The 24,315-nt window shown below is 45.8% G+C and overlaps 1 protein-coding gene across 1 annotated transcript; it reads right to left on the reverse strand.

Annotated features, from left to right (window-relative positions):
* Positions 1-7,302: 7,302 nt before the first annotated feature.
* LOC141219395 (uncharacterized) lies at positions 7,303-23,718 on the reverse strand. Its single transcript, XM_073666112.1, has 7 exons — positions 23,637-23,718; positions 12,497-12,646; positions 12,188-12,367; positions 11,981-12,104; positions 11,800-11,897; positions 11,512-11,602; positions 7,303-8,530 (listed from the first exon to the last, which is right to left on the reverse strand). The coding sequence occupies exons 2-7, from the start codon at positions 12,587-12,589 to the stop codon at positions 7,536-7,538; spliced, it is 1,581 nt and encodes a 526-aa protein (XP_073522213.1). The 5' UTR covers positions 12,590-12,646; positions 23,637-23,718; the 3' UTR covers positions 7,303-7,535.
* Between the last annotated feature and the right edge of the window lie 597 nt (positions 23,719-24,315).

Raw genomic sequence — 24,315 nt, forward strand, 5'->3', positions numbered from 1 at the left:
GCTGCAGGTAGTGCAGCAAGAAGGCACTTATGTGTCTTGCGCATCTCGGAGCCCCAAAATTATTTTCCGGGCTAGATGCAGCTAAAAATTATTTTTAATTTTAAATCTGGTGGAGCTTATTATAGATGGCCTAATAGGATCAGTGCTGCACACTGCTACAAAGCCCAAATTATTTTCCAGTCAAGATACAGATAAACATGATTAGTAATTTGAAAGCTTAAAACGGTTGGTAGGGTGATTTTAACCAATCATCAAGCTTTTACTCTCCCCAGGATGACACAGGGGTAGAAAAGTCGTTTCGGATCCATGATTTGTTCATCTTTATGAACGTGAGTCTGTCTACATTATCAGTGGAGAGCCGCGTGCGCTTATCTGTCAGCACACCACCAGCAGCGCTGAACACACGTTCAGACAGAACGCTGGCTGCGGGGCATGACAAGATCTCCAAGGCGTAAGTGGCTAGCTCCGGCCATTTATCCAGATTGGAAGCCCAAAAAGAGCAAGGGTCCAGTGACACAGTCGTGGCTTCAATGTTTACTTGGAGATACTCCTGTACCATCGTCTCTAGGCGTTGACTATGTGTCAGACTTCTTGTCTCCTGTGGCCTTGCAAAGGATGGGCTAAAAAAGTGGTGAAATGATTCCGCAAAATTGATGTTACCAGCAGATACTGTGGTTCTGTTACGGTTTGAGTGCTGAACACTTGACGGTCCCACGGTTGGCAAGTTGGAACTGTGAGATTCACTACGTGCACCACTGGTATTTTGTGGAAAAGCACATGTAAGATTCTGCAACAGTCTCTGCTGATACTCCTGCATGCGTGCATCCCTTTCTATGGCAGGAATAATTTCTGCAAATTTACTTTTGTACCGGGGATCTAACAGTGTGGCAACCCAGTAGTCAGGATTATTTCTAATTCTCACAATTCGAGGGTCATGTTGCAGGTAGTGCAGCAAGAAGGCACTCATATGTGTTGCGCATCCAGGAGCACCAAGTCCCTGTTGTGTTGGTGGCGAGGTAACAATCATGCTTCCTTCCTCTGTCCTCTCCCCCCAACCTCGCACAACAGAAATGTGATCAAGGTCTCCCTCATCCGATGAGTCTTCCATCAGTTCGTCCTCCACTTCTTCCTGGGCTCCTGCACCTTCCTCACTAGTTTGGCTGCTACCATGCGCCCTGGTAAAATCATCTCCCCCACCCTCACATGCCTGCCGCCCTGGTGCTGCCGACCGTCTGGACCTTGCAGATGTTAGCCCTTCCGCATACAACTCCTCCTCCTCTACTTCCTCCACCTCCTCTTGTGCCACCACCTGACTCCGAATTCTGTTTAACATGTGCTCCAGCATGTAAATCACCGGAATAGTCATGCTGATAATGGCATCGTCAGCACTAAACATCTTCGTCGCCATTTCAAAACTGTGCAGAAGGGTGCATAGGTCCCTGATCTGAGACCACTCCTCCAGCGTGATTTGCCCCACCTCTGAATCTCGTTGGCCCAGGCTATACGTCAGAACGTATTGCACCAGGGCTTGTCGGTGCTGCCACAGTCGCTGCAACATGTGCAGAGTTGAATTCCACCGGGTAGGCACATCGCATTTTAGCCGGTGAAGTGGCAGGCCCAACGACTTCTGTAGAGATGTAAGTCGCTGAGCTGCGGGATGCGAACGGCGGAAGTGAGCACACAGCGACCGTGCCCTCTGCAGAAGGCCATCTAGTCTGGGATAGTGGGCTAAAAATTGCTGGACAACCAGGTTCAACACGTGAGCCATACAAGGCACGTGTGTGACATTGCCCCGGCGAAGGGCCGCACCCAGGTTTGCAGCATTGTCGCACACGGCCTTCCCTGGTTTCAGGTCCAGTGGAGACAACCATTCATGAAATTGGTTCTCCAGAGCTGACCACAACTCCTCAGCTGTGTGACTCACATTTCCCAGACATTTCAATGTAAAAACCGCCTGATGACGTTGAGCCCTACTGCCAGCATAGTAAGGAGGTGTGCAGGATCCCTTCTGCGCAGTTAGAAAGCTTGTGGCATGACCAGACAGGCTTTGGGTGCAGGTGGAAGACCGAGAGGAGGTTGAGTAGGCAGAAGCAGTGGAGGAAAAATGACATAAAGAGGATTGACGCACAACTCGTGGGGACGGCAAGACTTGGACAGCAGCCCCTTGTCCTGCTGTCACCATAGTTACCCAGTGCCCAGTCAGCGACATGTAACGCCCCTGTCCATGCCTACTCGTCCAAGTGTCTGTGGTGAAATGCACCCTGTCACACACAGTTTCTCAAAGAAGCGGTGATGTTGTGTGCGACATGCTGGTGGAGCGCAGGCACACCTTTCTTTGAGAAGTAGTGCCGACTGGGCATCTGGTACTGGGGCACTGCGACGGACATAAGGTCTCGAAAATCCTCTGTGTCCACCAGGCGGAAAGGCAGCATTTCTGTAGCCAAGAGCTTGCAGATGGTGAAATTCAACCTCTTAGCTTTCTCATGGCTAGGAGGAAATGGTCTTTTACTTGTCCACATCTGAGGGACCGAGGGCTGGCTATTGTGCTTAGACGGGGTTGATAAGGGTGTCCCCGGCAAACTGCCGGTCTGTGAGGAAGATGCAGGCGGACATGTTAGGTTGCCTTGATCCAAAGGTGGTGCTATCGATGTCGGACAGCGCTCAAGACCAGCTGGTGTTACCACCTCCAAAGAAAATGATGACCTGCCAATCACGCTGGCTGTTGCGGGTAAAGAGGTGGCAGGTCTGCGCCCCAAAACAGGTATGACTGCTGTCCCCCCAGTCACAGAGGATGAAGAGGCCGCGGATGCACAAGATATGGCAGACGGTGGTTGGCCCGGCCGGCTAGACCGCATTGTAGCACACTGAGCTTCCCACTGCAACTTATGCTTCATGTCCATGTGCCGGTTCATGCATGAAGTACTCAAACAATGTATTTTTTGGCCTCTACTTAGCTTTTGCTGACAAATGTTACAGATAACACGAGTTGGGTCATCTTTATCGATCTGAAAAAATGCCCAGGCTATGCAAGGCTTAGCACCCATGCGACCTGAAGAGCCACCACGACTTGTGGTGAGAGGCAGAGTTGTGTTTGAGGATGCAGTTGTTGACGTGCTTCCAGTACTACGTCTCTGTCCAGGAAGGCGCAACCTGACCTCGTCGTCACTAGCATCTTCCTCCACCTCCTCTGCTGACCTCATCTCTTGGCTGACTGTGGGTTGACAGTAAGTGGGATCTCCGACCTCATCATCATCACCCTGTGCGTTATCACACCCGTCGTCCTCAGAGCCAACCTGTTCCTGCCCTGACAAAAAACTAAAGTTGTCGCTCCAATCAGGTATTTGAGTCTTATCATCGTCTTCCTCATTGTCTCCACCAACAGGAGTTACAGTTTGGGAATGAGGGTCTACATTATGGTCAGAACCTTCTGCGTCTGGTCCTGGATCCGACTCATAAAGATTCTGGGCATCAGTGCAGATCATTTCCTCGTCTGGATTCACAGAAGCGCTGGAGTCGACCTCTGATTCCCAGGCTATAGTATGAGTAAACAGCTCTGCAGACTCAACCATCTGTTCTACCTCATACTCAGACGGGCAGCTGGAGATTTGGGAGCTGTGAGGAAGCAAGTGCGATTTGGGTGACACCTTTGAGGACTGGAGTATTTGTGATGTTGAAGTTGATGTGGAGGAGAGCCCACTTAAAGGAGCACTTGATATCCATTGAAGCACCTGCTGTTTTTGTGCCTCATCTGGAATTTGTAGCGATTGGCGTGGCCGTAAGAAAGGGATCTTATCACATTGTCCGCTAAAAGAAGTAGACATTTTAGTTTGGCTGGAAGATGGTCTTTCTTCTGCACCTACCCCACGGACACAACCTTTTTTCCCCTTCCCAACACGCCTATTCCCCTTTCCACCAGCAGCAGGCCTTTTTCCACTCATTTTGGTGGTTAACTAATTCACAACTCTGGAGTTGTTTGCACAAAAAAACAATGGATGGTAACCGAGCAGAGCTGAGTGGCCAAACTGTGGTATTAGGCCAAAACTATTGGCTGGGTTAGATGCAGAAAAAAATTATTTTTAATTTGCAACCTGATGGAGGTCAGTATAGATGGACTAATAGACCAAGTCCCACACACTGCTAGAAGCCCAAATATTTTTTCAGAGCTAGATGCAGAAAATTTTTTTATTCAATTTGCAACCTGATGGAGGTCAGTATAGATGGACTAATAGACCAAGTCCCACACACTGCTAGAAGCCCAAATATTTTTTCAGAGCTAGATGCAGAAAAAAATTATTTTTAATTTGCAACCTGATGGAGGTCAGTATAGATGGACTAATAGACCAAGTCCCACACACCGCTAGAAGCCCAACTATTTTTTCAGAGCTAGATGCAGAAAAAAATGATATTCAATTTGCAACCTGCTGGAGGTCAGTATAGAAGGACTAATAGAACAAGTCCCACACACTGCTAGAAGCCCAAATATTTTTTCAGAGCTAGATGCAGAAAAAAATTATTTTTAATTTGCAACCTGATGGAGGTCAGTATAGATGGACTAATAGACCAAGTCCCACACACCGCTAGAAGCCCAAATATTTTTTCAGAGCTAGATGCAGAAAAAAATTATATTCAATTTGCAACCTGCTGGACGTCAGTATAGAAGGACTAATAGAACAAGTCCCACACACTGCTAGAAGCCCAAATATTTTTTCAGAGCTAAATGAAGAAAAAAATTATTTTTAATTTGCAACCTGATGGAGGTCAGTATAGATGGACTAATAGACCAAGTCCCACACACCGCTAGAAGCCCAACTATTTTTTCAGAGCTAGATGCAGAAAAAAATGATATTCAATTTGCAACCTGCTGGAGGTCAGTATAGAAGGACTAATAGAACAAGTCCCACACACTGCTAGAAGCCCAAATATTTTTTCAGAGCTAAATGAAGAAAAAAATTATTTTTAATTTGCAACCTGATGGAGGTCAGTATAGATGGACTAATAGACCAAGTCCCACACACTGCTAGAAGCCCAAATATTTTTTCAGAGCTAGATGCAGAAAAAAATTATATTCAGTTTGCAACCTGATGGAGGTCAGTATAGATGGACTAATAGAATGATGCTATGCCCAAAAGATTTTACTTCACTAGGTGCAGTAAAAAAATTGGTATTCTATACACAGGTGGTATATCTTGCAACACAGATAGGCTACTCCACTGACTAACACACTCTGCAATAGGCCAAAAAGGATTAGCTTTGCTAGATTCAGCCAAATGCTGTGAAAAAAACTTGCACAGCACTGGCACAGACCTGCCTGGCAAAAACTGATAGGAACTGATGTAACCTAGTCCTGAAAAGGACTCCAATTACAATTAGTCTTTACTCCCACAATCTATCTATTTAAGAGCACAGACCTGCCTGATAAAAGTCGTAGGAAATGCTGTAACCTAGTCCTTAAAAGGACTGCAATCACAACTATTCCCTACTCCCAAGCTATCTGTATATTTGTGCGAAAATTGGCTTGAAATTAACAAGGTATAGCACACACAGCAACAGCGGTGCCGTCTAACACGCAGCTGCAGCAGTGAGAAAATGGTGGCGACGGGGAAAATGGCTTGGTCTTATAGGGCAAGGACATGTGACATACACTGCCAATCACACATGCCCTTGCTTGTGTGAAAAAAAGCACTTCGCTCCGTGTGTGCGCTGCTGATAGGCTGACAGATTGCACCTCCCCACTGCAAATGCGGGAAAGAGAAAAAAAAATGGAGATCTTCATTGTTCCTGCAGAGATCCATCCCCTGCCCCTCCCCCCGCCCCGCTGTACACTCAAACTGCGTATTAACATTAATTTTCATCATTACTGAGAAAAAATCCAGTTATGATTTTGGTGCACGAACAGTTATCGAACATAACCTCGAACAGCCGAATTTTTCTCAAATTGTTCGTGTTCGCCGACCGGCTCGAACACCGCCCAAAACAGCTCGAATTTGAGATTGGCGAACAGTTCGAGTAGAACAACGCTCATCTCTAATCTTAACAAACACATCCCTCCTCTCCTGGGACGCCAAGATGAATAATATCTATTAGTAAACTGAGGTACAGTATATGATCGCCTCTAAAGTGCGACTCCTGAAGAAAGAGAAAATGTACGTGCTGTTTATGCCTACGATAAAACACTTGAGCTCCTTTCTCTGGAACATTAAGTCCTCTGACATTTAATGAGCAAGTTTTGAGTTGTGCCATATTATATGAAAAAAAGGGGGAATGGAAGAGAGAAAGGTTAAGGGAAAAGATGAAGTGTAGACGGTAGATAGTAACGTCTACCGCTCAGTGTCTAAGAAGTATAGATTATAAATATATCAAAACAGTAGGAAATTGCGAAACAAGCAGATCCCAATGCAAGTCCCTAACTGGGGGTTGTCTTTACAGGCGCAAGTCAAACTTTCAGTTCTAGGATTCCTATTAGGTGGAACCATGGAATATAAAGCAAGTAATGTAATACAGCCTGATATTACAGTAGTATCATGTGAACTCAACTTATATGCCAGTCTAAGATCTTATATGAACTTAGACATTCTATATAGTGGAAGAGTGGCACCTAATACTCTATTTAGATATATCTAATTATATGCTTAAAGAAATAAGTAAGCATCGGCAAACTGTCTCTCATCAGGGAAGACCAGATTAATTTCAGGAGCTCATATGATTGGCAGGTTCTTTTCCCATCTGGCTGCATCACCATCAAGTTCCTGATCCATTGAACGCCTTCTGTGACGTGCTGGAACTCTCTGTGGCAATGGTGGAGCAGGTGGGCAGTCAGGTATATGGAATGTCCAGGGCATCACAAATAGTTCTCATGTTGCTTGGATCTTTGAAAATATGCAGCCAGAATGGGTACCCCCAGGAGTACATCAGGCCATTTTCCCGGATGGCATCAAGTAGTGGTTTCAATACCCTTCTTTTAGCAAGTGTCATTCAGGATAGATATGTGAGCAATTATATGCGTTTCCATTTAAATCACCAGGACCCAACTCCTCTGCTTTCCTCACAATTGCCTCTTTTACATTGAAAAAATGTACAGTACAGACCAAACATTTGGACACACCTTCTCACTTAAAGATTTTTCTGTATTTTCATGACTATGAAACTTGTACATTCACACTGAAGGCATCAAAACCATGAATTAACACATGTGGAATTATATACTTAACAAAAAAGTGTGAAACAACTGAAATATGTCTTACATTCTAGGTTCTTCATAGTAGCCAGCTTTTGCTTTGATGACTGCATTGCACACTCTTGGCATTCTCTTGATGAGCTTCAAGAGGTAGTAACGTAGTAACTCTTACACTCCTGAAAAGCAAGATGGCAGCCCCCAGTAGCTGCAAAACAAATTAATAAAAAATAAACTATAAATACTGGGCACTTGAAAATATGTTATAACATTAAGGAATTTAACATTTTAATTTATTTTACATAATGTAAAAATGCGGCACCTTTCCTTTAAGAGTTGATTTCCGTGTAAACCATTTCCCACATTAAGAACATGAAAATGGCTTCTCGTCTGTGTGAATACTTTGGTGACTAAGAAGTGATGATTTCTTCACAAAACATTTCCCACATTCTGAACAGGAAAAAGGCTTCTCCCCTGTGTGAGTTCTTTGGTGCTTAATAAAATCTGATTTATCGCTAAAACATTTCCCACATTCTAAACAGGTAAAAGGCTTCTCCCCTGTGTGAGTTCTCTTGTGCTTAACCATATCTGATTTCTGGATGAAACATTTCCCACATTCTGAACAGGAAAAAGGCTTCTCCCCTGTGTGAGTTTTCTGGTGATTAACCAAATTTGATTTCTGGTTAAAACATTTCCCACATTCTAAACAGCAAAAAGGCTTTTCCCCTGTGTGAGTTCTCTGGTGATTAACCAAATATGATTTCTGGTTAAAATATTTCCCACATTCTGAACAAGAAAAAGGCTTCTCCCCTGTGTGAATTCTCTTGTGCTTAAGCAAACCTGAGTTTCGGCTAAAATATTTCCCACATTCTGAACAGGAAAAAGGCTTCTCCCCTGTGTGAGTTCTCTGATGTCTGATTAAAATTGATTTCTCTGCAAAACATTTTCCACATTCTGAACAAGAAAAAGGCTTCTCCCCTGTGTGACTTCTCTGGTGATTAACAAGATCCGATTTCTGGTTAAAAAATTTCCCACACTTGAAACAAAAAAATCTATTCTCCGCTGTGTGAATGCTTTGATGTTTAAAAAAAGACTTTTCGAGGGAAAAACTATTTCCATATTCTGAACATGAAAATGGCTTCTTTGCTTTAGGAACAATTTGTTTTTTAATGCTTATTTTGTGACTTTGACTTTCCTTAGTAGTCAGTAATGAATCAGATGACAGATCTTTGCTGTGAATGGATGATGGTATATCTGGAGTAATGTCATTCACTTCAATTGTATCTTGTGTGATCTCAAGATCATCTGATTTAAAAATTGAAGGTGTCAGCTGTCCCTCTGATCTCCTGGTACAGTCATCTGCCAAGAATAAAACCAATTATTAGTTATGAATAACAAAATTTATATTGTTGAACATTTTTACTTAAACTCTCCGTAAAAATGCACTTTATGTAAAGTATCATTATTTACCAAGAAAACATCACAGAAAAATCAGCCTTACCAACACCAAATCAGATAACAAATGCACTAGCATTTTAGTGTTGGTTGGGTGTACAGGGGTGTCTGTCCATGTGGGGTGCACTTATATAGTGCTAGGCAGCCCTCCTGATCTAATAGTATGGGCATCATTAGGCTAAGCCAGACACTGGGCATCACACCTACCTGTGTGACTGGCGTCCTATGCAAGCTTCATCTGTGTGCATCTTTAATACTAGGCAGCAACCCCCTCCATGAATTGGTACGATTGTGAGTGGTTGCTCCATCAGTATTTTGCACCTGTGCTGCCCCCACCTTTATCATGGGGGTCTGCGGCATCCTGCTAGTGCATTTGTTATATGATTTGATGTTAGTAAGGCTGTATCTTTTTCTGTGATTTTTTTTAAAGTTTGCCCTATGTTAGCCGTCATTATTCACCAAGACAATAACAGTTCACAGTCTACTAGAAAACCTCATAGGATGAACCAGTGGATCGTAGTGTTCAACTGTTTATTCATTCTGCCTCCCAAATATGGAATAAAAAGCCACCAAACAATGTTATGTAGGTGAAAATAATATCAATAAAAACTTCTACTCATCTCACAAAAAACAAGTCCCCACTCAGGTCCATCATCTGTCAATGGAAAACCAGAGGTTTCCACATTATTAGTGGCTCAAAGGCTCTTGAGAATCAACATGGCTTCCATAAACCAATCCAGCAATATCCGCTCTCCCAAAGTCAGATCTCCCCCTCGCTTCTGCGCCCAAACCACATTTAGCCTCCATGTATTCGGCATTACTATAGTGAGAAGAACCCACTTAATTTATGGTGTGTGTCTCCTGGAGCACAATCTGGGCACTATGTGTTGGGTAATGTGTGTGCTAATTTCCGGAAAGTGCCTGTGGAGTCAAAATAGTCACTACTCCTATAGATTATTTCACTGAGGGTTATAATTTCCAAAATGGTGTCACTTTATGGGGATTTCTACTGCTCTGGCTTTCTGCAATTTGGTCACATTAGGGTTTGTGCAAATGGTGTGTCCCATCTCCCCCGGGATCTGCTCCTGCAACGTCTGCTTCTGTCACCAGGAGCCGCCTTATTCATTCTGCAGGAGGAGCTGGTGATGGAGGAGACGTCAGAACCAGAAGCTCTGGGTGGCACAGGCTCTGTCCAGCCACTAAGATTAGGGTGCCTGGGACCAGTAGTACTATCCAGTCTGGCAGTATGGGTGTGTGTGCTGTCCAGCTGGAGTAATCTGCTCTCTGCTTCAGCCAACTGGAAAGCACCGCACCCTACTAAAGCTGGAAGCATATTGCCGGAAGCTGCCAGATCCAGCCTTGTTCTCCTCTGGGTCAGTCCTCTGTGCTCAGCTCCCGGCTTGTGTATTTGTTTCCTGTTGTGACCTCGGCCCGTTTACTGACTACTCGTGTGATTTTGTATTTTCTCTGACCTCCATGTTCTGATCTGGCTACCCCACTATTCTTCTTGCCATCTCACATCACAGAATAGCAGGTAACACTGTGGCCCAAGATAAGTCCAAATCCATGTAGAGGGGTTAAAGTGTGATGAGCAAGGCAAACCCTGGGATCTGGAAAATGGAGTAGATAGCGCCAAGCCTGTTCGTGTTGGCCATCTTTTGAGCTGCCAGGTGACCATGAACAGTGGCCCCAATACATTGTGTCTGCAATCTATTAGCTAAGTGTCGCTCCTCCCCTTCTCAACCTGCCATGTGCCCAGACAGTAGTGTACAACCGTATATAGGGTATCGTCGGATTCAAGAGAAGTTGGAATATAATTTGTAAGGTCCATTTGTTTCCTATTATCCTTTGTGAAGAATTCCAAAGTTATTACCGCATAAAGTGGCACATGTCAGATTTGAAAAATGGGCCCTGATAGGAACACAAAACTGGCTGCAGGAAGGGGTTAAATCAGAGTATTTTGGGAACCAACTACTGTAGTCAAAACTGTGAGTATAGACAATAACACATCAAACTCAACATTCTCCATCAGTAAGTAGTGAGTAACTAGTGGTGAAACCTCTCTGGGGTAATTGGAGTATGGGGCTCGGTGGCTCTTGGCATCTAAACTATCGTAAGGGACAATATTTTCTGTCAGATGAGTTTCAAGAAGAAATATTAGACATTCAAAGAGAACTTATTATAATAGTGCAGAGCTGAGGTGTCTTAAATTTAGCTTAGAGATATATCATGGCACAGGTGTAATGTTTTTTTTTTTTGTTTAGTTTATCACAATCCTGTTTGAAGTTAATCGGTTTTAAAAGAAATTGAAAAGTCAGGATAAAGGGAAACTCTGCTGTTATTGAACAGAAATTCACACTTGGCCTCACTGCACATTTAATGTTGTAGATCATAAAAGTAAAGTTTGGCCAGAAAGACTGGACCTGGTCTTGTAGGGACCATATGAGTACATTCAGCAGCACAGAAGGGAGAGAAGGTAGATTCATCCAATAAGATATCAGGGTTCTAGGAAGCCGACAGCATCATTACCCTCCGCTTTCTCTTACAGGCCCATCATAATATTTTTCTTCAAGTGATTTTCTAACTTGTCAGCACTTTCTATGTACGCTGTCATTAGGCTTTGTAGTTTACAGACCTGGGCAGGTCACGGTCAGCGTCTCCCAATTCCAGGGGGCAGGTGGATCCTCCAGGTTGTAAGTTATGTAGAAAAGGGCTTTCAAGGCCCAAAATCATTTGAACAGTTTTGGATGGAGAATGTTTTGGTCTAGTTGCAAAATGGTGATCACACGATTGTGATACGGCCGGACTACACCACTGATAAAGCAGCCACAGCCGGTGACTGAGAAGAATCTGTGACTTCTCTGCATTTAGTGGTCACTACTCACCTGGGTAGTCATATGTAGAAATCTCCTCTTTACACCGCTCATCACCCCTCACATATGTCTCTGTAGTATTAATATGGGTCAGATCTTCACCCTGAAACAAATATTGTAAAAGTCACAAACAGATGAGACGTTATATCTAAGATCAGATTTAATCCTGCCATCTCCACCGTTCTCATTACACAAGTATAAAACATATAATACTGGTGGATAAATCACCACCGAACACAAGACCATCACAGCAGTCTACACATCATAGGTGAGATCTCATGACATCTTCTCTCCATCTACCTGATGATCCTGAGGAACATTGGGATCTTCTTCTTTACAGTCATGTGGAAGAAGAGGACGGGGACATCTCTCTGGTGTTGTCCTCTTACTGGATATATCTGGAGGAAACACATACAGGAACTGAATTCATTCTTTACATACAGATAATTATGGGCCGTGTGTATTTAGTCCTGTCTATTACCTGGTGATGTGAGGGGTTGGGGAACCTCCAACATGACGTCCCTGTACAGATTTTTGTGTCCTTCTAAATACTCCCACTCCTCCATGGAGAAATAGACAGCGACATCCTGACACCTTATAGGAACCTGACACATACAATGATACAGTCATCCCCCCGATCCTTTCATAGTGTTACTGTATAATGTCCCAGTATTCCCAGCAGTGTCACCTCTCCAGTCAGCAGCTCGATCATCTTGTAGGTGAGTTCTAGAATCTTCTGGTCATTGATGTCCTCATGTATCAAGGGGTGAGATGGAGGCCCTGTGATTGGGCTCAGGGGTCTTTCCCATCCCTCAGACACAGGGTCCTGACAGCGCTCACTAGAGGTCTTCTTTACTAATGTGTAATCCTGGTTATGGAGAGACACATTAATAAATCTCACTACAGACATTTCCAGAGTCCTCACCTCTCCAGTTCTGGCCATCTGTTATTCCCATAGATAAGAATGATGTAATGTGACGTCATCAGAATCTCTCACCTCTCCAGTAAGCCGGAAGAGGATCTCTAGGGTGAGGTGTAATATCCTCTCCGCCATCTTGTCTCTGTCCATATCCATCTTTGATGGGTCCATAAGGAAAATTCTCTTAAATAGAAGATCTTCACTGAGAGGATCTGATATTGTAAAGACCTGAATGAGAAGATGATGAGCCAATGTAACATCATAAAAATCCTGTGTAATAATACAATTACTGGAGATAATAAGGGGAAACATATGAGGAGATTTATTATTTTACAGTATTTAGTTTTCTTCTTTACATATACTAATAAAACCTATATATTTTAAGCCACAGACAGCAAGCGGATTCTTTCTTGGAGTCTGTAGCTGAACACATTTCTCAAAGACTCATCTTCCATAAAGCTAATTCTCGCCTCATTTACCAACATTGCAATCGGCATTAGCAATACTGCAGGAGATATTCAGTACAAGTAATATGAGAAATAACTATTTCATGATGAGGACGACATCTTCATCTTCTACTACAGCACTAGAAACATATTTAGCCAGAGTGTTTCACTGACCACATCTCCGCCTGTCGTCTATATGAATGTTTCCCGTCTTTCCCGGACTGTAATTTTCTATCACGTTAGATCTCATGTCTTATTCACACACAGAAGTTTGAGGCAGACACATGGTAAGGTTTTTATTATACATAGCAGGCCTATCCCAAATGGGTTCACCTTGCCATGGTGGGATAGCTTTCATGCTATTTTTGATCAAAAACAGTGTTGCTAAGGACCCTATTTTATTTAAATGCACTTTTGCTTTTAATTTATTTATTTACAGCAGGGTTTATGACCATTTTTCTTCTTATAGGTTTTTTTTCTGATTAATGGCCCTAGTAAACATGCATTTATGTGCTGCATGGATACCAACTAAAACCAAGGTCAAATTCTGTGTTTTTTCATGGACACCATAGTGGCCGTGTGAGCTGCTACTATGAATGGTACGCCTCTATCTATCCAACTATCATGTGTTAAAAATCTCATAGGTCCTGGATTCATTAGTATCTGCACGAAGAATGGGGCTTAGTGAGTACTTATTAAAGGGAATCCACTCTACCGACTACCCCATGGCTGATTAAAGGGAACCTGTCACCCGCTGGGACTTATCTAACCTCTAATATGGGGATACAGGTGATAGAAATGTGAATCTATACTTACCAGTATGCCTCATATTAGAGGTCTGTTTGCTGTGAAATGGCTTTTTATTCAGTGAAGATTCCGATGTTTGCGGGCCGGTGGATGGGAAGAAGTGCCCTGTGACGTGCAGTTAGCATGTCCAGGTCCCACGCACTTCACTTTTTACGGAAGGTGCAGCTGTACTGTGTACTATGCAGTCATAGTACTGCAGGGATCTTGTGCGCAGGTGCCGGTGAGTCACGGTGAATTCCCGGCGCCTTGGCTCAAGATCTCTGCAGTACTATGGCTGCATAGTACACAGTACAAGTGGGTCACTACCGCAAAAAGCGCGCAGGCGCGGGATCTGGACATGGCGACTGCACGTCACAGGGCACTGTGACATGCAGGAAAGGGGGGAAATATTTTAATCAACACAGTAGGCGGGGATTTCTTCCCATCCCCTGGCCAGCAAGCATTGGAATCTTCACTGAATAAAAAGCCATTTTACAACAAACAGACCTCTAATATGAGGCATAGATGTATAGATTCACATTTCTATCATCTGTATGTCCATATTAGAGGTCAGATAAGTCCCAGAGGGTCCCTTTTATCAGCCGTGGGGGAAGTCATAAAACCAGATATGTATCAAGGTATTGTAAAGTGGCTAATGGTCAGAGTGGGCAGAGGTACTGGCGCCATACTTGACGGGAGAGCCCCAGAAGGTGTACTATGATTTAGCTTTGCAGGACGCCAAAGAGTATGGCAAGCTAAAAACTGAGATTCTCTTGCACTTGGGGGTGACAATGACTATCAGGGCACAGCGGGTTCAGTGCTGGGAGTATCACCGGGACAAACCACCTCGCTCCCAAATATTTGAACTGTTGCACCTGGTCCATAAGTGGCTGCAGCTGGAGTCCTCTATGCCTGCGCAGATGGTAGAGACGGGTGGTGATGGACCGGTTTGTGCACTCCCTTCCGAGGCCCATACAGACTTTGGTTGCCCAGGGTGATTCCCAGAATGCGGATGAACTGGTCAGACAGGTCGAGAGATACCAGGGAGTTGAAGATTCCTTGGGAAGGCAGCTCACTCCATACTGTGGGTCCAAAGTCCCTACGGGTGACGTTGTTTGCTGGAGGTGCCACGGCCCAGGCCATATAGCCGCCCGTTGTCCCCTGATCCCTGAGCCGATGAATTGCAGCATAGGATGCAGTTGTTCATATTATGCTTATCTGGCCTGCAGTGTAAACTGTTCACCCAGTGAGGGGCCACAAGCATATCACGTGAAGGTGAACGGACGGGAGTTAATGGCACTGCTAGATTCCGAGATTCTGGTGACCCTTATGAGGACCACCCTTCCTCACCAAATTATCCCGGGGAAAAAAGTTGGCATTCAGTGCATTCATGGTGAGGCTAAGGACTACCCCATGGCCAGAGTGGACATTGAAACAGCCCACAGTACTGAGTCCCACGAGGTCGGTGTCGTTCAGAACTTATTGCACCCTATTATTATAGGCTGGGAATTTTGTTTGTTTTGGGATCTGTGGGGGAAGGGTTCATGGCTTTCTGGCTCAGATAAGAAACCAGTTAACCTTGATGAGGTATCACCACATCCAGAGTCTGACAGGTTTCCCTTTTGTGTCCTTGTGGAGGATAAGGAGGTAGCGCCCCCAGAGTCTGCCATTCTGGAGTTAGGAGTGACCAGCAGGAATTTTGGCTCTGCCCAGCATAGGGACCTAACTCTGAAGAAAGCCTTTAATAATGTCACTGTTATAAATGGGGTTGCACAGGAGCCGGGGGCTGACACAAGATTTCCCCATTTTATGATGAGTGGGGAGTTGTTGTACCGGGTCACGGAAGTGAGGGAGGAGCGTGTAGAGCAATTAATAGTGCCGGGCCCCTTTAGACGGAAGCTGTTGGACATGGCCCATTCACATGTCTTGGGGGGGGGGGGGGGGGGACGGACATCTGGAAGTGAAAAAAAAACACAGGAATGAATCATGCAGAGGTTCTATTGTCCCGGATGTCCCCGTGAAATATTTAAGTATTGCAGGTCTAGCCCTATGTGCCAGTTAACCACCACCACCTCTCACTTTCGAAGTCACCTCGTGCCATTTGCCCATTATTGAAGTGCCATTCGAGAGAATTGATATAGACTTGGTCGGTCCCCTGGTTGAATCTGCTCGTGGGCATAAATATATATTGGTTATCCTGGACTATGCCACACGCTATACTAAAAAGATTCCACTGAGAAACTCCTCCGCAAAGAGTATAGCCTGCAAGTTGGTCCACGTGTTGTCCCAAACAGGCTTACCAAAGGGAGATACTCACCGACCAGGTAACTCCCTTTATGAGTAAGGTGATGAGGGAGTTATGCAAAGTCCTGCAAATCTCCCAACTGAGGATTTCAGTATACCATCCTCAGACAGATGGCCTTGTCGAACAGTTTAACAAGACTCTGAAAAGTATACTGAGGAAGGTCATAGAAAGGGATGGTAGAAACTGGGACTGTCTCCTACCATACCTTTTCTCCATCCGAGAGGTTCCACAGGCCTCTACGGGGTTCTCGCCATTCGAACTCCTGCATGGCCGACATCCGCGGGGTCTCCTGGATGTCACAAAGGAAACCTGGGACGCAGAGGTCACGCCCCACAGGAGCGTTATCGAGCACGTCGCTCTGATGTAGGAGTTGATTGCGAAGGTGATGCCCATCATAAAAAAACATCTCCTCCAGGCACAAGAAGTTCATGCCAGAGTCTACAACTGGTCAGCCAAAGTGAGGCAACTCAATCCGGGAGACCAAGTCCTCGTGCTAATTCCTACGGTGGAAAGTAAGTTCTTGGCTAAGTGGCAAGGGCCATATGAGGTGTTGGAAAAAGTGGGTGAAGTGAACTACAAGGTTCATCAACAGGGATGACGTAAGCCATACCAGATATACCACATCAACCTCATCAAGCCATGGCAAGACAGAGAAGCTGTGGAAGCTCCATGCTTGCTGGGCAAGCCAGAAGGTGACGCTGGCGCAATAGTGGAAACGCTAATGAAGGCTGAGAAACAGCAGTGTCGGGAGTTGCTGCAGAAGAACCAGGATCTGTTCTCGGAATTATCGGGCTGCACAAGGTTCATAGAACACGAGATTCTGACGGAGCCACATGTGCGGGTGAACTTGAAGCCCTATTGGATACCGGAGGCGCAACGAGAGTTGATCTCCAAAAGAGGTGGCTCGTATACTGAAGCTCGGTATCATTGAAGAATCCAAGAGCGGTTGGTCGAGCCCTATCGTCTTGGTCCCAAAGCCCGATGGCGAGTGGAGATTCTGCAACGACTATCGGAAGTTGAAAGAGGGCTCCAAATTTGACGCATATCCCATGCCATGCGTCAATGAGCTGATCGAGAGGCTTGGGCCAGCAAGGTAAATAACCACCTTGGATCTGACGAAGGGATATTGGCAGATCCCCATGACAAAGGGAGCCAAAGAGAAGACTGCGTTTTCTATGCCGGACGGATGCTTCCAGTATATCCAGATGCAGTTAGGACTGCAGGGGGTCACTGCAACCTTCCAGAGACCGATGTATCGCATCCTTGCATCCCATAAGAAATATGCCGCAGCATACCTGGACGATATTATTATCTTTAGACCAGACCTGGAGAGTCATCTGGAAGAAGTCCAGGCTGTGTTTGATGCTCTGAGGAAGGCAGGGTTTTCAATAAACCTGAAGAAATGTGCCATGGGGAAATAAGAAGCCAAGTACCTCGGATATGTAGTGGGTAGAGGCAAGATAAAACCCCAAATTACTAAAGTGGACCGCTGTAGAAAAAGCAAGTCAGACCCTTCCTGGGAATCGTGGGATACTACAGAAAATTCATCCCAAACTTCGCCATGATGGCCGCACCCGACTGACCTCCTTTAAAGGGACAAAATCAGCCATGGCCAAGTGGACTGCAGAGGCGGAGACGGCCTTTCAAGAAATGAAACTGGCTCTGTGTAGTCAACCGGTCCTGGTTGCCCCAGACTTCAAGAAGGAGTTTATACTCCAACAGATGCCTCAGATGTCGGTTTAGGAGCAGTCCTTTCCCAGGAGATACACAGGGAGGAGCACCCTGTCCTCTACCTGAGTAGAAAGCTGTCCTCCTGCGAGAAAAATTATTCAGTCATAGAGTAGGAGTGCTTGGCCATAAAGTGGGCAGTGGACACCTTACGGTACTATCTGTTAGGTCGAAAATTTAAATTAGTATCCAACTATGCCCCACTCAGATGGATAAGGGAAACAAAGGGAAAAATGCCAGGGTCACCCGCTGGTTTATAGCCCTACAGGACTTCCACTTCCATGTAGAACATAGAGCAGGGAAGCTACATGGTAAAGCCGATGCCCTCTCCAGAATCCCTTGTCTGGTAGTAGAAGGTCCCTAGCCCCACAGCTTAAGGCAGAGGGAGGATGTATGTAAGGTGGCTAATGGTCACCCAGTCGATGGGAGTTATCACAGAGATGGCTGGTGTCTGTGATGTAACCCGGAGTGTTTCTCTAGGGCACATAAGCACTAAGAGGATCGTTTGGTGCACCTGGGAGCGGGTTACGGGTAGCTAAAAGAGAATGGGCGGTTCCAGTTACCCACTTACCTCACCTCTGGGTGTGGTTAACAGCCTATAAAATGGAGGCTGTTGTTTGGCACATGGTCTGTGTGTTTGGAGGGAGAAGGCCTCCTGTGTATGTTTGTCTTCAGACCAAGCCAGGACACTGGACGCTACCCCAGCTTGTGCCACACAGGCCTGGCTGAGCAGAGACATGCTAAGGACATTTACTTTGTTTGCCTGATCTAAAGGCTATTTGCTTTTCTGTTTGGCTTCTGGGTTTATGAAGCAATAAACCCACATGAACTTTTAAAGGAACATACCTCATGTTTTCCTCCTGTCTCACCCAAGTGAGTAAAACCCCTACAATATGTATAAAGGAAAGGGTATGGGGTACTCAGAGAATGTTTCAATAATCCGCCTCAACGCGTTTCCCCAATAGGTTCATCAGGAGGCTTGATACAGTGATAATTCATGATGTTCAGCATAGTGTGCCTAATAGCCAGGTGTCCATGTTTAAATAGCCCACTTCATCCAAAACCCCTCCCAGACTAGGAGGCCCATTCCCATTCCTAGAGGTGAATTGTCACAGGATATACAGAATGGAGTCTGTCTACAATAATGTACTGCACCTACGCTACTTCTCATGAACTAGAGTTCCGATAATGTCCATCACCTAGTGTGCATGTCTGGAAGTGACGTGCTTTACACTGAAACGCCAGATAAACTGATTGCCGCCGCACCACTCATACCTGTGACTGCGAATGCCCGTAGTTATCATTCCACGACAGAGCACATCTAGGATCATTGTCCACAAATGCACATGCCTACGTTCCATGCCGGAGCGCACATGGTATTGGATTGCATTCCACCAACAGAAAAATCCTCTCTCTGAGATCAGTGTCATGGGAGACTAAAAACAAGTATTGCACATCCTCCCATCATGCAACAGGCATGTAGATCTACTTTATCACTACAAAAAATATGGGATGGTGGCCCACAGTATATTCATAAATGGTCATATTTGACCCCTATTGCATAATTAGAGATTAACAAGTGTAGTGATCCTTGTGTATTACTAAATAGTATGTGGGATATAACTGATAAGAAATAATTCTGATATAGAAGCTCAGATATCTTGATGAAGTAAAATATGTGAACCTCATTCACAGGGAACTGAGTAGCAATGGGTAGAGTATAAAACCAAAAATGTAATCCAGAATAGGGCTGTATTCACACAAAACAGGCACAGGAAATCTGCTCATTCAGTCCCTTAGGGGTTCCTGAATCCAGTTTGGAAATCCACTCAATTTCCTTTTTGAGGATACATCTATTGAGATCACCTCCTTTCACATTGGGATTAACCACCTGAATGACACAAAAGGAGAGGTCTCCGGTTTCACCTCAGTGTACACTGTTCACGTTTCTCACTAATGGGGTGTCCTGACCATGGCGTATTTCGCCCAAATGCTCCTCCACCCGCCATATAGATTCCCTCTTGGTCGTGCATATATAATCTAGGGGGCAGGTGCATGTGGCCACATATACAAGTCCTGAAGTTTTACAATTGGAATAATCCCTCTGGAAAAAGGTTTTACCGGTGGAGGAACTCGACAAAGATTTACATGGTGTCAACCAATTACATGTACAACTTTCTCACATCTAAAGAAACAAAAGACTCTTCTATCCAGCCAAGTCCCCTTGAGTGCAGGTTTTTGTAGAAACTATGCACTAAACGGTCCCTAATTGACCAACCCTTTCTGAAAGTTATTGTGGGAGTAGATCCCACAGCACCCTCAGGTCCGGGTCGGCCACAAGTACATACTAGTGTTTTCTGAGGATATTAAAGATAAGGTCACTGATTGTCACAAGTTCCTATTACTCGTGTTATTCAATCTTTTTCTTGGTGTCTTGGTTAGGTATGGAGGAGTGTCTGTCTCTCCTGTTTTTCTGCAAACAATCGTGTGGAATCCAAAATGTACTGTGGGTACCTTTTTCCTTGAATCTGGTGTTCATGTTTATTGCCTGTATATTAATATCTGTGACATTAGAGCAGTTTCTTCTCAACTGTAAACATTGGCACTTGGATATTGCTTTTTTTTTTTTTTTTTAGGAAGATGGGGTGGTGACTATCCTACTTCAATAGTTTATTAGTGCTTGTAGGTTTATGGTATTGGAGTGTCCCCAGGGTTCCATCTCGTTCTTTCTTGATTGGTACATCCAGGAAAGGCAACTGGTAATAATTAAACTCCAATGTAAATCTCAGGCCCACTCTATGGATATTGAGTTCCCTAACAAATTCAAGAAATTCTTCACTCGTCTCTGACCTGATGATAAAAAAAAGTGTCAATATATCTGTACCATACCCCAATATATGGATGCCACCACTTATGATCATCCCTGAATATTGTGGTTTCCTCCCACCAGCCCAGGAATAGGTTAGCATACAAGGAGGTACAGGGGCTCTCCATTGCAGTACCCCTGAGCTGGTGGAAGAACTTCCTGTCAAAAGAAACAAGTTATGAGTAAGAGTGAATTTTAGAAGATCCTCCGTGAAGTCATTATATCTGCTACACTCTATTGACCTCGATTTCAAGAAATGTCTTACTCCCCTGATACCATCCTCATGCGGTATATTACTGTACAAAGCCTCGATATCTAGTAAGGCCTGCTCCCCTACATGCCTGTATACATGCTCGAGGGTCTACATGTAGGGAAGCAGGCAAAGGGAAAACCACTGTCCGGAGGGATTATTCCAACTGCAGGACCTCAGTCAATACTATGGGAACATTATACTGTGTGGGGGCATCATACATCCTGCATAAGGGGCATAATGGGGGCATTGCACTGTGTGTGGGCATCATACATACTGCTTAAGGGGCATAATGGGGGCATTTCACTGTGTGGGGGCATCATACATACTGCATAAGGGGCATAATGGGGGTATTACACTGTGTGGGGGCATCATACATACTGCATAAGGGGCATAATGGGGGCATTACACTGTGTGGGGGCATCATAAATCCTGCATTAGGGGCATAATGGGGGCATTACACTGTGTAGGGGCATCATACATCCTGCATAAGGGACATAATGGGGGTATTACACTGTGTGGGGCATCATACATCCTGCATAACGGACATAATGGGGGCATTACACTGTGTGGGGGCATCATACATACTGTATAAGGGGCATAATGGGGGTATTACAATGTGTGGGGGCATCATACATCCTGCATAAGGGGCATAATGGGGGCATCATACATCCGGCATAAGGGGCATAATGGGGGTATTACACTGTGTGGGGGCATCATACATCCTGCATAAGGGGCATAATGGGGGCATTACACTGTGTGGGGGCATCATACATCCTGCATTAGGGGCATAATGGGGGCATTACACTGTGTGGGGGCATCATACATCCGGCATAAGGGGCATAATAGGGGCATTAAACTGTGGGGGGCATCATACATCCTGTATAAGGGGCATAATGGGGGCATTACACTGTGTGGGAGCATCATACATACTGTATAAGGGGCATAATGGGGGCATTACACTGTGTGGGGGCATCATACATCCTGCATAAGTGGCATAATGGGGGCATTACACTGTGTGGGGGCATCATACATACTGTATAAGGGGCATAATGGGGGCATTACACTGTGTGGGGGCATCATACATCCTGCATAAGGGGCATAATGGGGGCATTACACTGTGTGGGGGCATCATACATACTGTATAAGGGGCATAATGGGGGCATTACACTGTGTGGGGGCATCATACATCCTGCATAAGGGGCATAATGGGGGCATTACACTGTGTGGGGGCATCATACATACTGGATAAGGGGCATAATGGGGGCATTACACCGTCGGGGCATCATACATCCTACATAAGGGGCATAATGGGGGCATTACACTGTGTGGGGGCATCATACATACTGGATAAGGGGCATAATGGGGGCATCACACATCCTGCATAAGGGACATAATGGGGGCATTACACTGTGTGGGGGCATCATACATCCTGCATAAGGGGCATAATGGGGGCATTACACTGTGTGGGGGCATCATACATACTGGATAAGGGGCATACTGGGGGCATTACACCGTCGGGACATCATACATCCTACATAAGGGGCATAATGGGGGCATTACACTGTGTGGGGGCATCATACATACTGGATAAGGGGTATAATGGGGGCATTACACTGTGTTGGGGCATCATACATACTACATAAGGGGCATAATGGGGTATGACACTGTGTGGGGGCATAATACATCCTGCATAAGGGGCATAATGGGGGCATTACACTGTGTGGGGGCATCATACATACTGTATAAGGGGCATAATGGGGGCATTATACATCCTGCATAAGAGGCATAATGGGGGCATTACACTGTGTGGGGGCATCATACATACTGCATAAGGGGCATAATGGGGGCATTACACTGTGTGGGGGCATCATACATACTGCATAAGGGGCATAATGGGGGCATTACACTGTGTGGGGGCATCATACATCCTACATAAGGGGCATAATGGGGGCATTACACTGTGTGGGGGCATCATACATACTGGATAAGGGGTATAATGGGGGCATTACACTGTGTTGGGGCATCATACATACTACATAAGGGGCATAATGGGGTATTACACTGTGTGGGGGCATCATACATCCTGCATAAGGGGCATAATGGGGGCATTACAGTGTATGGGGGCATCATACATCTTACATAAGGGGCATAATGGGGGCATTACACTGTGTGCGGGCATCATACATACTGTATAAGGGGCATAATGGGGGCATTATACTGTATGGGGGTATCATACATCCTGCATAAGGGGCATAATGGGGGCATTACACTGTGGGGGGCATCATACATCCTGCATAAGGGGCATAATGGGGGCATTACACTGTGTGGTGGCATCATACATACTACATAACGGGCATAATGGGGGCATTACACTGTGGGGGCATCATACATACTGCATAAGGGGCATAATGGGGGCATTACACTGTGGGGGCATCATACATACTGCATAAGGGGCATAATGGGGGCATTACACTGTGGGGGCATCATACATACTGCATAAGGGGCATAATGGGGGCATTACACTGTGTGGGGGCATCATACATCCTGCATAAGGGGCATAATGGGGGCATTACACTGTGTGGGGGCATCATACATCCTGCATAAGGGGCATAATGGGGGCATTACACTGTGTGGGGCCAGTAATGGGGTCCTGTACTATGAGAACAATACGTTTCCCCCCTTCCTGTCTCCATAGTTGGGTCGTATGTATCTATTACAGGAAACAGAACAAAAACCTTATGATTCTTATAAAGGGGCAACACAAGACTCCAAAAGAGTCTCCGTGCTGAAGGGGTTAATGCCCTCTGCGCCCAGTAATGGGGGTCTCCACATACCTCCACCTGCAGAGCCGCCACCACATATATGGCTGCTCTGTGCGCACAGGAGCTGTGATGAGGTCACAGGAGGGGAGGAGTCAGGGGTCACATGATCAGGGGCCTCAGTGGATGCAGGACTCTGCTGTGCTGGTTGTCATGGTGCTGGATGAGCTGAAGTTTATGTGTGGGGTCAGGAGGGGTTTACAGTGTGGATGTAGCAGAGCCGCGTGTGTACGAGGTGTACGGAGCAGAGCCGTGTGTGTACGAGGTGTACGGAGCAGAGCCGCGTGTGTACGAGGTGTACGGAGCAGAGCCGCGCGTGTACGAGGTGTACGGAGCAGAGCCGCGCGTGTACGAGGTGTACGGAGCAGAGCCGCGTGTGTACGAGGCGTACGGAGCAGAGCCGCGTGTGTACGAGGTGTACGGAGCAGAGCCGCGTGTGTACGAGGCGAACGGAGCGGAGCCGCGTGTGTACGAGGCGTACGGAGCGGAGCCGCGTGTGTACGAGGCGTACGGAGCGGAGCCGCGTGTGTACGAGGCGTACGGAGCGGAGCCGCGTGTGTACGAGGCGTGCGGAGCGGAGCCGCGCGTGTACGAGGCGTGCGGAGCCGCGCGTGTACGAGGCGTACGGAGCGGAGCCGCGCGTGTACGAGGCGTGCGGAGCGGAGCCGCGCGTGTACGAGGCGTACGGAGCGGA

Source organism: Phyllobates terribilis, unplaced genomic scaffold, assembly GCF_046119375.1.
Source record: "Phyllobates terribilis strain yellow unplaced genomic scaffold, ASM4611937v1 Scaffold_268__1_contigs__length_2594270, whole genome shotgun sequence".
Classification (NCBI taxonomy): domain Eukaryota; kingdom Metazoa; phylum Chordata; class Amphibia; order Anura; family Dendrobatidae; genus Phyllobates; species Phyllobates terribilis.